The sequence below is a fragment of the Neofelis nebulosa genome, chromosome 4 (assembly GCF_028018385.1).
Source record: "Neofelis nebulosa isolate mNeoNeb1 chromosome 4, mNeoNeb1.pri, whole genome shotgun sequence".
NCBI classification, from domain to species: Eukaryota; Metazoa; Chordata; class Mammalia; order Carnivora; family Felidae; genus Neofelis; species Neofelis nebulosa.
This window is the reverse complement of record NC_080785.1, coordinates 53,997,845-54,012,968: the sequence shown is the minus strand read 5'-3', so window position 1 is coordinate 54,012,968 and position 15,124 is coordinate 53,997,845. Positions and strand designations below refer to the sequence as shown.

The following is a 15,124-nucleotide window of genomic DNA, read 5'->3' as shown; positions in this document are numbered from 1 at the left end:
GCATTGTTGTGGGAACGCAAGCTGGTGCAGCCACTCTGGAAAACAGAATGCAGGTTCCTCAAAAAACTAAAAATAGAACTACCCTACGATCCAGCAACTGCACTACTAGGTATTTATCCAAGGGACACAGGGATGCTGTTTAGAAGGGGCACATGCACCCCAATGTTTATAGCAGCACTATCGACAATAGCCAAATTATGGAAAGAGCCCAAATGTCCATCGATGGATGAATGGATAAAGACGTGGTGTGTGTGTGTATATATATACATATACATATATACATATACATATATATACACATACACAATGAAGTATTACTCGGCAATCAAAAAGAATGAAATCTTGCCATTTGCAACTACGTGGATGGAACTGGAGGGTATTATGCTAAATGGAACTGGAGGGTATTATGCTAAGTGAAATGAGTCAGAGAAAGAAATAATCATATGACTTCACTCATATGAGGACTTGAAGAGACAAAACAGATGAACATAAGGGAAGGGAAACAAAAATAATATAAAAACTGGGAGGGGGACAAAACAGAAGAGACTCATAAATATGGAGAACTGAAGGTTACTAGAGGGTTGTGGGAGGGGGGATGGGCTAAATGGGTAAGGGGCACTAAGGAATCTACTCCTGAAATCATTGTTGCACTATATGCTAATTTGGATATAAACTTAAAAATAAATAAATTAAATTAAGTAGTAAAAAAATAAAATAAAATGCTCCTCCATTTGCAAAAAACCCAAAAACACACGACTCACAGATTTCTACTTACATGAATCCACATTCAAAATCAGAACCAAAGTTTTTCTTATTTCTGTTATCACTAATTGTAATCTACATCCAGCATTCGTATTTGAATCTCAAGTGGAAAAATACAACATCAACCACCGAGGTTACTACTGAATGATAATGTACATTGATGCTTTAAACATTGTCCCCAAGATCCTATCAGGCATCCTTTACTATTATTCTAACCTCCCCAAGCTTCCATTTCCTCAACCTTAATCATCAACAAAAAAACTTTTTTTTTTTTTTTTTTTTTTTTAACATTTATTTATTTCTGAGAGAAAGACAGAGTGTGAGCTGGGGAGGGACAGAGAGAGGGGGAGACATGGAATCTGAAACAGACTCCAGGCTCTGAGCTGTCAGCACAGAGCCCAATGCAGGGCTCAAACCCACAAACCGCAAGATCATGACCTGAGCTGAAGCTGGCCGAGCTGAAGTTTAATCAACTGAGCCACCCAAGCACCCCTCAACATCATGCATTTAGAACATGGAGTTGGGATTCAAACCCAGATCTTAGACCTCATGTCCCACATTCTTCTGGCGATGCCCTTCAGTTCACCAAGGGCACATGGTAAAAGCATCAAGGCTCCTAATCAGAAAGTTCCAGCACAATTCCTCCCCCCAGTCTCCTAATTCTTAACAATATCCCAAGTTTAAACAACTTCCTTCTGCAAGCCAGGATCCTACTAAACTTGGTGAAGAGCTGGAACAACCAGGCAGGCACCATGGACGCCATTCCGGACACATCTACCTCTTTTGCAATCTAAAACATACCCCAGGAGTCACGATCATATGGCTGCAACAAAGCCATGGCATCTACCTCCTCATGCCTTCTGTTCTACTCTCATACCTTGTTGGGCCCTCCTCCAACTTCTCTGCAGTTCATTTATATCGAGATGAAGCTGCTAAAAAAAATTAAAAAAAAAAAAAAAAAACCTTCCAGGAAGAAGCAGTTCCTCTTTCCATCTTGAAACAGGACACCCAGATGTTTTTACTCTATAGTAAGCCCCAGATTCCAGAATACCTATACTTGTCTTTTTCCTACAGGAAGACAATAAATCAACCCTTGAAAGAAGCCAAACAAGATTTCTTTTTTCTTCAGAGAAAGTAAGAAAACAGGACATCTCTGCTCCAACATGCCACTGCAAACATGAGCAAGTTGCTGTGTAAGCCACTTTGAGGATTTGACAACTTAAATGAGAGGAATGAAGGCAGGGCAGAGTCAAAGGATGTGGAAAATGGGTTCTACTAATTACCTGCAGTGCCCTGGGCAAGTCACTTCTCTCAAATCTTTATGGAGAATCCTTTGGTAGAATAACTAATACCACTAAAAAATCTATTGCGCTATCTCATTTTCATTGGTTTGCCTTTCTTAAAATAGAAGGTATTGGACACATTCTGAAAGTAGTACTTTACTGATCAAAGGACTTGCATAAACCGAGTCTTAAAAAGCATTAATCAGGGGTGCCTGGGTGGCTCAGTCAGTTGAGAATCCGACTCTCTATTTTGTTCGGCTCAGACCATAATCTCACGGTTCATGGATTCAAGCCCTGCATCAGGCTCTGCACTGACAAGTGCAGAACCAGGTTGGGATTCTATGTCTCCCTCTCTCTCTGCCCCTCCCACCCCTCCCTCTCTCAAAAATAAATACACATTTTAAAAAGTTAATCAGATCAAGTCATCTGTCTCCAATCAACTGATCTAACACATCACCTGGTTTTGGTGACTTCTGTGGCCAAAACCAGGATTCACAATTTGAGGAGAAAGCTGCTTTACTAAGGACCGGGTTTTTAAAGAAGCGAAAATGAGGCAATTTAGGGTACTTTATACAAAAGGTTTCTTGTATTTCTTATAGCTAAACTTTTATGAATAAAATGGAAGGAATGCTTTACTTATTCAGCATCCTAAAATAACAAAATGATTCAAGTATTTTAAACTCAGCCCATGATATCCATAAATGTTTTGGCCAATAGTTTCAACCCTGCTTGTCAAATCAAGTCTTTTTGTTTTTGTTTTTTAAGTTTTTATTTTAATTCCAATTAGTTAACCTCCTCAAATCAAGTCTTTAGAAAACCACAGAGAAACAATGGACTTGGTCTACGCTGCCTTGGAACCTAAGCCAGCTTCATAGAATTTTCCAAATGCATATTAATAAAAAGTAGAATGGGTTATCTAGAAAGTGAGCTCAGTCACCACAACTGTTGAAACAGATGCCAGAGAGTAGGTCAACTCAAACAAACAAGTCCTGTCCATGGGCAAGAGGATCTACTAAACTTAGGACTCTTCCATCTCTAGCAAGTTATAAATATAACATGATCAGAGTCGTTTCTGGAAAGTTAAAAAATTAAGATAATGACTTCTGAAAGAAAGGCTACAGTCCAGGTTGCTCCAAAATTTGTAAATCACTCTCCATCTACCTACTGCCCAACCAGAAGACGGAGACTTAATACCAATCCCATTCACATTCATCCATCCAAATCACAAACTCTCACTGATATTCCAGTGTTGATTACACCTTCCTATCCACAGGCTTTCTCCATGAATCTCCCTCCCAGAAGCAGTTCACTCTGCTTGCTTTCCTCTACCTTACTGGCCTCCCTCATTCTCCTTTGCTGGTCTCTCCTCCCTCCTAAAGCCCCATACTCAGTCCCTTAGTAATCTTGTCCAATTCTAGGATATTAAATATCACAAGCTAATAACACCTCTAATTTTCACCTCCAATTCCTACGCTCCAGATTGATATATTCAACTACCTACTTGACTTCTTCACTTAAATTTCTAACCAGCATTAGAGACATAATATGCCAAAAATGAAGCTCTTGATTTCTACCCAAGAATTTGCTCCTTCCCCAATACTCTCCATTGTGGTAAAGGACACCACTCTCCATCTAGTTTTTCTGACCTCCTCACCCCCGCCAAAAAAAAAAAAAAAAAAAGGTTTTTACTGAGAGTTTTTTTAAGTTTATTTATTTCGAGAGAGAGAGAGAGAGAGAGAGAGAGAGAGCACAAGCTGGGAGAGGCAGACAGAGAGTCAGAGAAAAAGAATCCCAAGCAGGCTCTGCACTGACAGCAAATAGCTTGACGCAGGACTCAAACTCACTAATCAATAGTGAGATCACAACCTGAGCCAAAACCAAGAGTTGGATGCTTAATCAACTGAGCCACCCAGGCACCCCGACCAAAAAATCTTATCATGCTTTACTTTTCTCAAAGCTTTCATCTAATCTATCAGCAGATCCTCACAACTGTTTCTCTCAAAATACACACTGACCACTATTCATTACCTCCAAAGCTAATATCATCTCTTGCCAAAATATTACAATGGAAACTGGTTCCCCATTTCTAGTGCTAAATGCAATTTTCAGATATTTTAGGTTCCCATCACTTTGAAGCCACTACTCCTCCCCTCCTCTCATGTATGGAAAACAATCTACAAAGACTGTCACACTATCAATTCCTTCCCCTCTGTACATTCATACCCCTCTACCATCAAGAGATGGAGACTACTTCCATATCCCCCTTGAATCTGTGCTGGCCTTGTGACTTGCTTTGGTCGACAGAATGGGATAGAATAATGTGCCAATTCTGGGCCTAGCCTTTAGGAGGCCTAGCAGTTTCTACTCTCACTTGGCAGCCAAGGGCTACTACCAAGCGTTCAGGTATCTTGTGGAGAAAAGTCACGTAGACCAGCACGAAGAGGCCAGCCATGTTAATGAAGCCTCCTTAGACATTTTAGACCAGCTCAGTAAATGACCCAAAATGACACCACATGGAACAGAAACAATCGCCAAGCAGACCCAGAGAATCGTGAGGAAAAATAAGTTGTTTTGAGTCACTAAGTTTTGGGGTAGTTTGTTATGCAGCAAGAGATAACTGGAAACACCAAGATAACAGTGGAATCAACTTCTAAACAACTAAGTGATAATGCCAGCTATCCTAAGGACTTAAGCCTCTCTTAACTTAAAGAGATCCACTTGGGGGGGAGGGGAGGGGAGGGCTGGCTGGCTCAGTTGGTGGAATGTGTGACTCTTGATCTCAGGATTTTGAGTTGGAGCCCCACATTGGGTATAAAATAAAATCTTTACAAGAAATTTATAGTTCGATTAGATTTCTCAAAGAATCCATGTATAATAACTTCAAACTACCTCCTAATCAAATTAAATGGTTTCAAGATACTTCTCTACAATGCATAATTTATGTACTATGTATTCCCCTTCAGGGCAAGAAAATCCACATACTATATTAATGTTTACAACTGTGTTTATTTACCAATACTTGCCCAACAGCAGTTTCAGACCATGATAAATTACACCCTCAGTTTTAATAGAGCACTGAAAAGTATCTGCCACCAGCTTTCAAGCAAAACCCTGGCGATTCACGCCAATTTTTTAAACATCAGATTTATGGGGCAGAGTTCTAACTAAAACGCCAATCCTATCCCTTGGTCACTGCTACCACACTGCCACCTCCTGTCTTGTGACTCTAGAAGCTTGAATCAGAGGCAACAGTTAATAAAGGAAACTTGGCTAAGAATAGCACAGCCTTTCTCCATCCTCCCAGACTAAACCAACTGCCAAAGTTGGTGGATACATAAATCATATAATAAAAAATAGATAGATCCTACAATTCAAAAATTAGTCACCGCTAGGAAAGTTTGTATCTCAACACTGTTAAAGACAATTAAAAAGAGTTGCTTCAAATATATATCCAGGTGGTTCAACAGCTTCACTTTAATACAAAATCCAAGACCTATAACAACACATTAACTGCAATGGTATGGCTCACAAAAGGATTTCAAAATATGACAAAGATCATTTCCCTCTTGCTGACTGCCCTAAAGGGGTACACACGCAAAAGTAACTGAGCTACCAAACAACAGCAAATACAAGCTCCTTACAGGGAAAACCTCATATCTAGTTCCAAAAGGTATTTTTAAGCCTTAGCTGGTAACTCATTTCAAGCAGAACAGCAAACCTCAGAACAAACTATGCCCCATTAGTTTATTATAGTGGCATTTGGCATGGACAGAGAATGTAAGTGATCACACAAATAAATCAAAAGGAAAGCCAGAAACAGAAGCCAAGATTCTCAATTCCCACTGGCTCTAGGCACATGTCATGTTTCCATAATGTCTTCCTTGTTACTGTGGACAGCCACACAGAAACTACTTATCAACATTCACTTATATGTTTTAATTCTAATAATGCCAAAGTAAGAAATCTTTTACTCTCCCTCAAGCTGTACTGAGGAAACAACATGAAATCAAGAAAAATCTTGTTGGCTACTATCATTTAAGCAGTCATGCACTACTGACCTTAAACTGAGCACTCCAAAGACACTGCTTATGATTCTTTCCAGCCATGAAGAGTTTCCTAACATTCAGAACCCCACATCTCTGTAAGAGAAATCTAACTCACAATATTCACCTGTACCAAACTAATAATCAAGGACCAACACAACTGTTCATGCCTACGTTCAAATGTTCAGCATTAAAAAACAAGCTTTTGGGGCACTCTGATTTTGGCTGGGGTCATGATCTCACAGTTTATGAGTTCGAGCCCCACACTGGGCTCCGCGCTAATGGTGCACATCCTGCTTGGGATTCTATCTCCCTCTCTCTCTCTCTCTGCCTTTCCCCTGCTTGTGCTCTGTCTCTCAAAATAAAATAAATAAAAACTTTTAAAGAATTAAATTAGAAAGCAACTTTTCTTGGCCCGAGACAACAGGATCATATGCCCTAGCTAATGTACACACTGCACACCATCCCAGTCTATACCGAACAGTGGTTAAAATGCAGTACTAGCGGGGCGCCTGGGTGGCGCAGTCGGTTAAGCGGCCGACTTCAGCCAGGTCACGATCTCGCGGTCTGTGAGTTCGAGCCCCGCGTCGGGCTCTGGGCCGATGGCTCGGAGCCTGGAGCCTGTTTCCGATTCTGTGTCTCCCTCTCTCTCTGCCCCTCCCCCGTTCATGCTCTGTCTCTCTCTGTCTCAAAAATAAATAAACGTTAAACTTTAAAAAAAAAAAAAAAAAAAATGCAGTACTAGCTTTTAAATAGCCATTCAAAGTAAGATACATTTAAAACTCCAGTAACTTTTTTTACTATGTCTATTTGGGGAGACTGGGTGGCTCAACAGTCGGTTAAGCGTCTGATTTTGGCTCAGGTCATGATCTCGCGATTCAGGAGTTCGAGCCCCCGCATCAGGCTCTGTACTGACAGCTCAGAGCCTGGAGCCTGCTTTGGAGTCTGTGTCTCCCTCTCTCTCTTCCCCTCCCCTACTCTTATTGTCTCCAAAAAATAAAAAAATAAATCATTAAAAAAAAGTTTATACTATGTCTATCTAATTTACATGTTAACCTCAAGATTGTAATATGGAAATAAGTTGTTCACTTCATTTTCATTTTTTAAGGAAACAAAAAACACCGACATGTGAGCTGAGACACCAGTCTGGCTTAATGGATCCTTCCTGGAAAAAATATTAACTATAATATCCTACTATTTTTTATTCTTTATTCACATATATTTTGCCTTCACATAATCTTAATACTGACAGCTAAATCATAAGCAAGTTTAAGCTATAAAAAACCAAAAATGTGAAAAATTTTCATAACTTAAAAAAGTCATCACAAACCAACTAAAACTACCATCCTCTCTGTTCCAAGAGTGTCAGAAACTTTCCTATTCCCTCTCCCAGGCCCAACAGCCCACAATATAAAAAAGGAAATCGGTTCGATTTACATCACAGATGGGCACCTATGAGGTCCCACAAGATACCAGTGGTTCTTCCAATCCAAGAGAGCTACAGTCTTCAAAGCCACACAATTTTTACACCCACCTTTATCCAACAAGGCAGAGGGGGGAGGAGGGAGTGTTTAGGATTATACCTCAGAGGGAAGCCAAGTATTCATGTGCTAGAGCTTTTATTTTAGAAATCGAAAGCGCAACACTATCACAGATACTCAGTGCAATTTTCTCTTCATTCTGGACACGGGGCTCTCAAACTCTGAAATAGTGCTATAATCCTCCACAACTGAGGGATATCTGAATGCAGCAAAGCAACATTCCTTCCACATTCCCTGGAGACTTCAGTAAATCAGGAGCTAAGCTTGGTCAGAACCAAACTCCACAGTGCCCCTTCCTGAAAGGTTCCCTACCCAGCTCAGCTCCCAGTCAGAGTTGGGCCAGCACGTCAAAGCTTCAAATTGCCTCCTGGGCCTTGTTTAGTTGCTGCAAGCCCATTCATCCATCTCAGAGTGCTGCCATAAGCATTCTTCAGCACCAGGCTCCCAACATGCCTTGCACAGCAGGTATAAAGGTCACTACTGCACATGTGGGTGTGCCTGCCTCAGATGCCCACATGGTGATGGGATGGAATGCAAGGGCTGCTCAGCACAAAGAACTCCACCCAGAAGTCCAGCAGGCTCACTTGGCAAGGACTGGTCTGCAGCATTCAACGCACGGTCACCAGTACAACTGCTTGACCCTTATAGGGGCTAAGCATGACTCACCAGGGTTGTCTTCTCAGCCCTCTCCCAAAGCCTATTCAGACAGGGGAACAGTCCAGATAAGGAAAACTGTATCACAGTTCCAAGGTTCAGTTACAAGACTGTAATACAGATTTCCAGCAAATTTCCCTCAGAAAAAGAAACCTCTACTTTTGTTTTTCACCATCTCAACACTAGAAAAGGACTTACTTGATTGTTCCCCCTATCTGTAAATAGTTGTCTCCAATGTACTCATTCCCACTTGCTACTAACATAGTTATTTAAAATCCTGAGCATTTTAGGGGTGCCTGGGTGGCTCAGTCAGTTAAGCGTCCAACTTTGGCTCAGGTCATGGTCTCACAGTTCCTGAGTTGGAGCCCTGCATCTGGCTCTCTGCTGTCAGTGTGGAGCCTACTAAGGATTCTCTGCCTCTGCCTCTCACACAAATGTTAAAACATTTTTTAAAAAATACTGAGCATTTTAAGGTAAGCCAAATAAAGCCTGAAATTTTAATCTACGTTGTTAATGAAACGAAAAAGCACCCATTGATAGAAATACTTGCTGCCACTGGTGGCATTTTACCTTATATGCTTTCCTAAGAGGAACCCCTGTTCGTTATAAAGTAACAAGTGCGGGGCGCCTGGGTGGCGCAGTCGGTTAAGCGTCCGACTTCAGCCAGGTCACGATCTCGCGGTCTGTGAGTTCGAGCCCCGCGTCAGGCTCTGGGCTGATGGCTCGGAGCCTGGAGCCTGTTTCCAATTCTGTGTGTCTCCCTCTCTCTCTGCCCCTTCCCCGTTCATGCTCTGTCTCTCTCTGTCCCAAAAATAAATAAAAAACGTTGAAAAAAAAATTAAAAAAAAAAAATAAAGTAACAAGTACGTTTTTTAGGTTGGGCAAAAGTCTTTAAGAATAAAACAGGCTGTTACCAGATGTTTTTAATTTAATTCACTACACATGGGGAGAAATTCACACCAGGCTAGAAAAGAAAATCAGGAGAGCAAAGCTAAGTAATCTGCATTTACATGCAGGTCCATAAATTGTATCTGAAAAATGCCAGACATTTAACGTTTAAATTTAGAAACTCTCAAATGCTCAAATGCCAGTCCGACACAACCATTTGCCTCTTTTTTATTCAACATTTGAAGAAAATTAGGACACGCAGGCTAAACATGAAACCAATTAGAATTTGCAGAATGTACTTACATTTTTTTCCCTTAGGTATACAATTTAGACTATGCCTTTACATTTTTTAAGGAGATAGGACTTTACCCTCAATTTTCTAATTCCTATTAAAGAGAAATCAATTTAGATACTTTTCAGTACCTTTCTATTGTTTTAGAAGCTTTTAACAAAGAATACCCCTCTATATGTGAAATAACTTGACCCCACCAAAATTCCCAACTGGAACTAAACCTATCTCATCCAACAAATGTCTTTTCAACTGTCCTAATGAAAATTAAGTACATGAACAAGAGAAATCCACAAAATTCCAGCTAACTAAAAACAAGGTTTGTAAAAATGCTTTACCTGAAAGAGAGCTCAATATAGAAATAAGCAGATGATGACATTTTATACAGCCATCTCTCTCTGCAGAGCACCAGAGAAATGCACAGCAACCCTCTCCTGCCCTCCAGCACACACACTCACCTATATCCAACCAGACACATGCAGTCCTAGTTTATTTAGGTTAACTTTCAGCTTATTGCTTAGCCCAGGTTTAGAAGCGGGGAAAATGGGAGGACAAAAGCAGAAACTCTAACCTCACCTTGTAAAACCCAGAAAAGCACAAGCTAAACCCAGCACCAGTTAGGGAGCAGCGCCTTTCCAGTTAGCGACAGAGCGAGAATCTGGCCTGCTCTTGAGAAAGGAGCCATTTCTTCAAAATACTCCAGAGGTTAAAACAGTCTCCAAACGTTTTGTAAAGTGACACACTACACATGCTCTCCAAAAAGTGCAATCCCAGTGCGTAAGTAGTACAGATCTTTAGTCTTCGCTCTCTTGGTGGTTATTTCTAAGCAAAAATATTGGGGGGGGGGGGGGGGGAAGGGGCAGGAAACAAAAGGCTGGTATGCAGCAACCTGTGTAACTCTAGAATGACTGAAAAGGCGCTTCTGGGCAGGAGAAGCCCAGGCATTCACTCACGTGTTCCAATCAGCAAATTTCACTCTTCTCAGATACACAGACCGCCTCCGAGGCCTCTCTGACTCCTCGCCGCCAACTGGGGGCAGAGAAGAAAAGGCACTCCACACCCACGCGTGTCTGCAGCGGCTTTCCCCTATCCTGTACTTGTAGGTGGGTAGTGGGGGTGGAAGAGGGTCACCCACTACTTCCTAATTCCTACAGAGTCCCCAAATCACCCTTCAAGACTTTGATTTCCTATTGCAGCACCTTAGAAGAACATACAGCTGTGAGGGCTTCTTTGAGAGACTTCACCAGTAATAATCCAGTGGCAAGAACCACACACAAGACCTTTATTCCTTAGCAGCGCACACGCACACACCTGCCATAAACTTAAATGCAAGGAATAAGAAACGCCGAGCCATCCAGCATAAAATAAAGCCATCCAAAAAGCATGGGAGAAAAAGAAGTTTTCAGCTGTGTTGAATCTTTCCTCCCAATAAAAAAGTGAGAAAAGAATTAATGAGAACATGATAAATAAGCTCACCTTTGTCTTTTTGGGACTGAGTGCTCAACTTCCATAAATTTCCCGTGCAGTTCCACTTTACCTGCGGACATACAAGAGGTGGGAGACAGTTGGCTGGGTTTAGCCGCTCTTCCCGCAAGAAGGACCCGCCCAGCCTAAGCGGCGACACAAGTGACCAGAGACCCCCACGGCACGGATGCGTCTCAAGGCCGGAAGGGAAGCCCGGACCCGCGCGGGTGGAAAGTTGACCCCTCGGGGCTGTGTGTACAACTTACAGTTGGGGGGGCGGGGGTCGACTGGCTAGCCCACCACCTGGGTAACATTCTACCCCCAGGCCGCCTCCGCCCACCTCAGGGGGTCACCCAACCCCACGACAGCCGCAGGACCGACGGCCCTTCCGCCCACCTCCCTGGACACTCCCATAAGACAAACTCCGAAGAGCCGGCTACGCTGGCTTTTTTCAGGTAGGGACGCCGGGCCCTTCTCCGGCTTCAAGCCCAGGCCCTCTAGGAACAGGGTAGGCGCAGAATGCACCGCCAGAGATGCACCGTCGCACAGAATGAACAAGGCTCGAAGGACAGCGCGGCGCCCGCCACGCAAAAAAACACGGGCTCCTGGAGGGACTTGAGCGCAGCCCCGCCACGCAAGGTCCCGCGCGCGCGGAGCATGCCCCGACACCCCCCGAGGCCGGGGCGAAGAGAGAGGCCGAGGGAGGGCGCCGCAGCTAGGGCTCCCTTGCCCGCGACCACCCGCCGCCCTCGCCCACCTGCCCCTCTAGCTCGTCGGACGCGGGGAGGTTGAGCGTGGAACCTAGGTCGCACCAGCCTGCGTCCCGCAGTATCTAGAGGAAGCGCCGGGCCGCCTGTGTTTAGGCAGCAGCCCGCGGCCTCACTCTGCAGCAGGGTCGAGGCCACTTTGTGTTCTCCCGCGCCTGGGGTCTGGGGGGAGACGGGGGAACTGCGAAACCAACACCGTAAATAACGTGCAAAGAGAGAAAGGAAGGAAGGAAGGAAGGAGGAAGGGAGGAAGCGAGGAAGAAACGGGCGTCCGCGCTCGGCCCCCAAGGCCCGGCGTGCCGGAGACTGGAGCCCGCGCCTGGGCCCGGGCGGGGCAAGCGCTGAGAGTCCGGCGCTCGCGGTCGCGCCTCCCCCAGCCCAGCTCCCGTCCGAGCCCGCACCGGGGCTTTCTGGACAGCGCGTCCGCCGTCTGCCCGCAACGCCCCGGGAGGAGGGGAGCCGGGTTGGAGCCCAAGCTGAAGAAAGCAACCTGGACCTCACGCGCGTGGGCGCCCGGGCCTCGCCCCACCTCCCCGCCCGCTCTCGCCTGGGCCTGGGGCCCTGTGTGGACGCCCCGGTGGCAGCCGCGGGCCTAGCTCCGGGTGCGCGACCCTGGCAGGCCCGGGCGGGCTGCGCGGGGCTGGAGCGGGCGCGCCGGCGGGGCTGGGGCGGGCCCACCTGAAAGCGCCTCGATGGCCTTAAGGGCCCAGCTCTCGTCCGGACAGTCCACGAACGCGTAACCAGTCTTCACCAGGAAGGGTCCCGACACCGGGATCTTGGCGTCCTTGAAGATACTTTCCAGGTCCGAAGGGACCGCATTCTCGCTGAGGTTTCCGATATACAGTTTGTTCATTGTGAAGAGTGGTTGTTATTTAAAAAAAAAATTGACAGGAAAACGAAAAATTAAAACCACCCACAGTGATGGAGGGCTCCGGTGGGTTTTGTTCTCTTCGTTTTCTCGCCGTTAAAACACACCAACACAGTTACAACCAAGAACAAGAACGACGAGCGAAAAATCAAATCCGAAGGTTCTTGTTTTTCCTTTTCTGAATATTAAAAAAAAAAAAAAAAAAAGAAAAGAAAAAGCCTTGCTACAACCCAAACGCATCAACGAGTCTTCCTAACTCTGAGGAGGAGGCGGGATTAGCGAAAAAAGGAGAGGAGGAGGAGGGGAGAAGAACTACTTTTTGTCTCTTCCTCCCCAACCCCTTTGGCATCGGCCAGCGGACTGTGAAAATATCACACTACGTGAGGGCAAGCGCCGCCTCCCCTTAAAAAAAAAAAAAAGAAAAGAAAAAAAAAACCCAGAAGGGTGACTGGCAGGAGGGAGGGGGAAGGGGTGGGGGGGAGGAAGGCGCAGGAGGCGGAAAAAATCCGCTCCGAGTGTCCGGCTTTTTGAATGAGCCACGTGTTCAAACTACAAATCAACGTCTCACGTGAGGAATCCCAGCGCCTGAATTAGAGTGGGTTTCGGGGGAAAAAGGAGGAAGAGAGGGGGAGGGGAAAGGAGCTTGAGCGAGAGACCCTGAGAAGGGAGGAGGAAGAGGGGAGAAAAAAAATGCTAAAGGAGCCTCAGCCGGGGCGCGGAGGGGAGCGCGGCTGGCGGCGCTGATTGTCACAACAGAGTTTTGAAAGGGTTATCTGGTCGGGGCGGATCCTGAGGGGGAGGGGAGGAAGGGAAGATTTTTTTTTTTTTTTAATGAGATTCGGGTGGAGGTGCTAATTAGGCAATTTCTCAGCTCTAGTTACCAGAGTTTTAAATATTCGATTTTTTTAAATAGGTAATTAACAAACCCAAAGAGTCGCAATTTCGAACTCGCCTTGTGGCTTTGATGACATTTGAGTATAACCTCTGCAAAGCCGCAAGCACGTTTCCAGAGCTGGCAGGGGCGGAAACGCAGCGAGGGGGTGGGATGGGAGGGGGCGAGAGAAGCGGGCAGACGCGCCCCACCTTATGCACCCTTCAAGGGCCCGGGCACAGGGGAAGTGGGGCAGCCCCGAGCCAGGGCGGTGGGGGATGGGAGCCCGCGGCGTCCTGGGCGGGTGTCTGGGCGACACCTCCTCCGCCTGCGCTCGCGTTGGCTCTCGGCTTCGCGTTTGCGATTGGTTGCGCGATTCAGAAAAGGCTCAGAGATAAATGAGGCCGGGGGCGGGCTTGGCCACCAGTGGGGGAGGGGAGCGCAGGGGCGGAGGTATTTGGCGTGGGGATGGGGGAGGGGGTCCCCGAGCCTCGGAGGCCGGAGGAGAGAAGTCATAGTGGGACAAGTCGGTATCTAAACGGAAACCATTTCTTCCTGTAGTTTCCAGAGGAGGAGGAGTGGGGTAGGCTGGTACTTTTATTTAAAGAATTTTAGTTGGAGAACTTGGGACTCTTAAAACAGGAAGACCGCTCTGCGTTACCCCTAGGTGATATTCGCACTTGAAAAATTGTTGAAATCTTTTTCTGCCTCGTTTTTGCCAGCATTTGGCCATGAGAACCATTCATAATTTCCCCTGGATGTAACGAGTACAATGGTGGGTGTGTGGGGGAGGGTCTGGGCCCGGTGAAGCCTTTACTGGGCCAACAAAATGTAGACTGGAGAAGAGGAATACGGAAATGAACACAGTGCTCGGGTTCTTGTGGAAATCTGCAAGTGCCGTTTAATGATTGTGCACTCTACTCAAAAGCTTCATTTCCACCAGTTACTTGTGGTATATTTTTAACAGGTATTCCATGGAAAAGACGAAAAATGATTAGTTTTAAAAAGCGAATGAAATTCGCTTTATGTAGCAGGGAAATAGAAACAGGAATCTTTAATGACCTGGTACTCTTAGTAGAAAATATATTGTGTGATAGAGAAAATATGATTTAAATGGAAACATTTCAGTATTTAAAATTGATGAGTTCGTTTCTCTGTCAAATCTGTGTATGCCATTTAAAAGTGTATGTTTTCCAATTAAAAGATGAATGACATAATTTTTTCAACATGTGGGAATTATTGCATGAAGCATTTACATCTTTTCTTTTAAAAGGAACTTATAATTTTGTGTTAAGGAACCGGAAGGTGTCAGATCATCCATTTTAAATGCAACTCTTCTAACAGGTTTTTCTTTTTCTGCCAAGCAAATCCAACTTTTAAATATAAAAAATATAAACTCACTTTCACAGTATTTTCATTGACATTTAATTTAGTGAAATGTTTTTACTTTATGAGATCGATGTGCTATTGTGTAATAATACTTAGAACTATATTATGAGTTGTATAAAGAACATTTGGATGGTGAGATTTTAAGTTTATGGTTAGGTTTAACTTTTAAAAAGAGCTTAATTTTCCTTTTCATGTTTTTAAAAAGAAGCCCTTTGTTCTAAAAAAGAAAAAAATATGTATTCTTCCTTTAACTTACATAGTACTCAAAATGTAAATATCAAAAATGATTAATTTTTTTTCATGTA

The 15,124-nt window shown here is 44.5% G+C and overlaps 1 protein-coding gene across 5 annotated transcripts in view; it reads right to left on the bottom strand.

The window, feature by feature from the left end:
* Nucleotides 1-12,923, bottom strand: part of IGF2BP3 (insulin like growth factor 2 mRNA binding protein 3) — a 155,185-nt gene extending 142,262 nt beyond the window's left edge. For 2 of the 5 annotated variants that reach the window (XM_058724821.1, XM_058724824.1), the window contains exons 1-2: nucleotides 12,370-12,919; nucleotides 10,937-10,997 (exon numbers count right to left, since the gene is read on the bottom strand). In XM_058724821.1, the coding sequence (XP_058580804.1) occupies nucleotides 10,937-10,997; nucleotides 12,370-12,544 (236 nt within the window). In that variant the 5' untranslated portion in view covers nucleotides 12,545-12,919. The other 3 variants (XM_058724823.1, XM_058724822.1, XM_058724825.1) reach the window with 3 other exon arrangements.
* Between the last annotated feature and the right edge of the window lie 2,201 nt (nucleotides 12,924-15,124).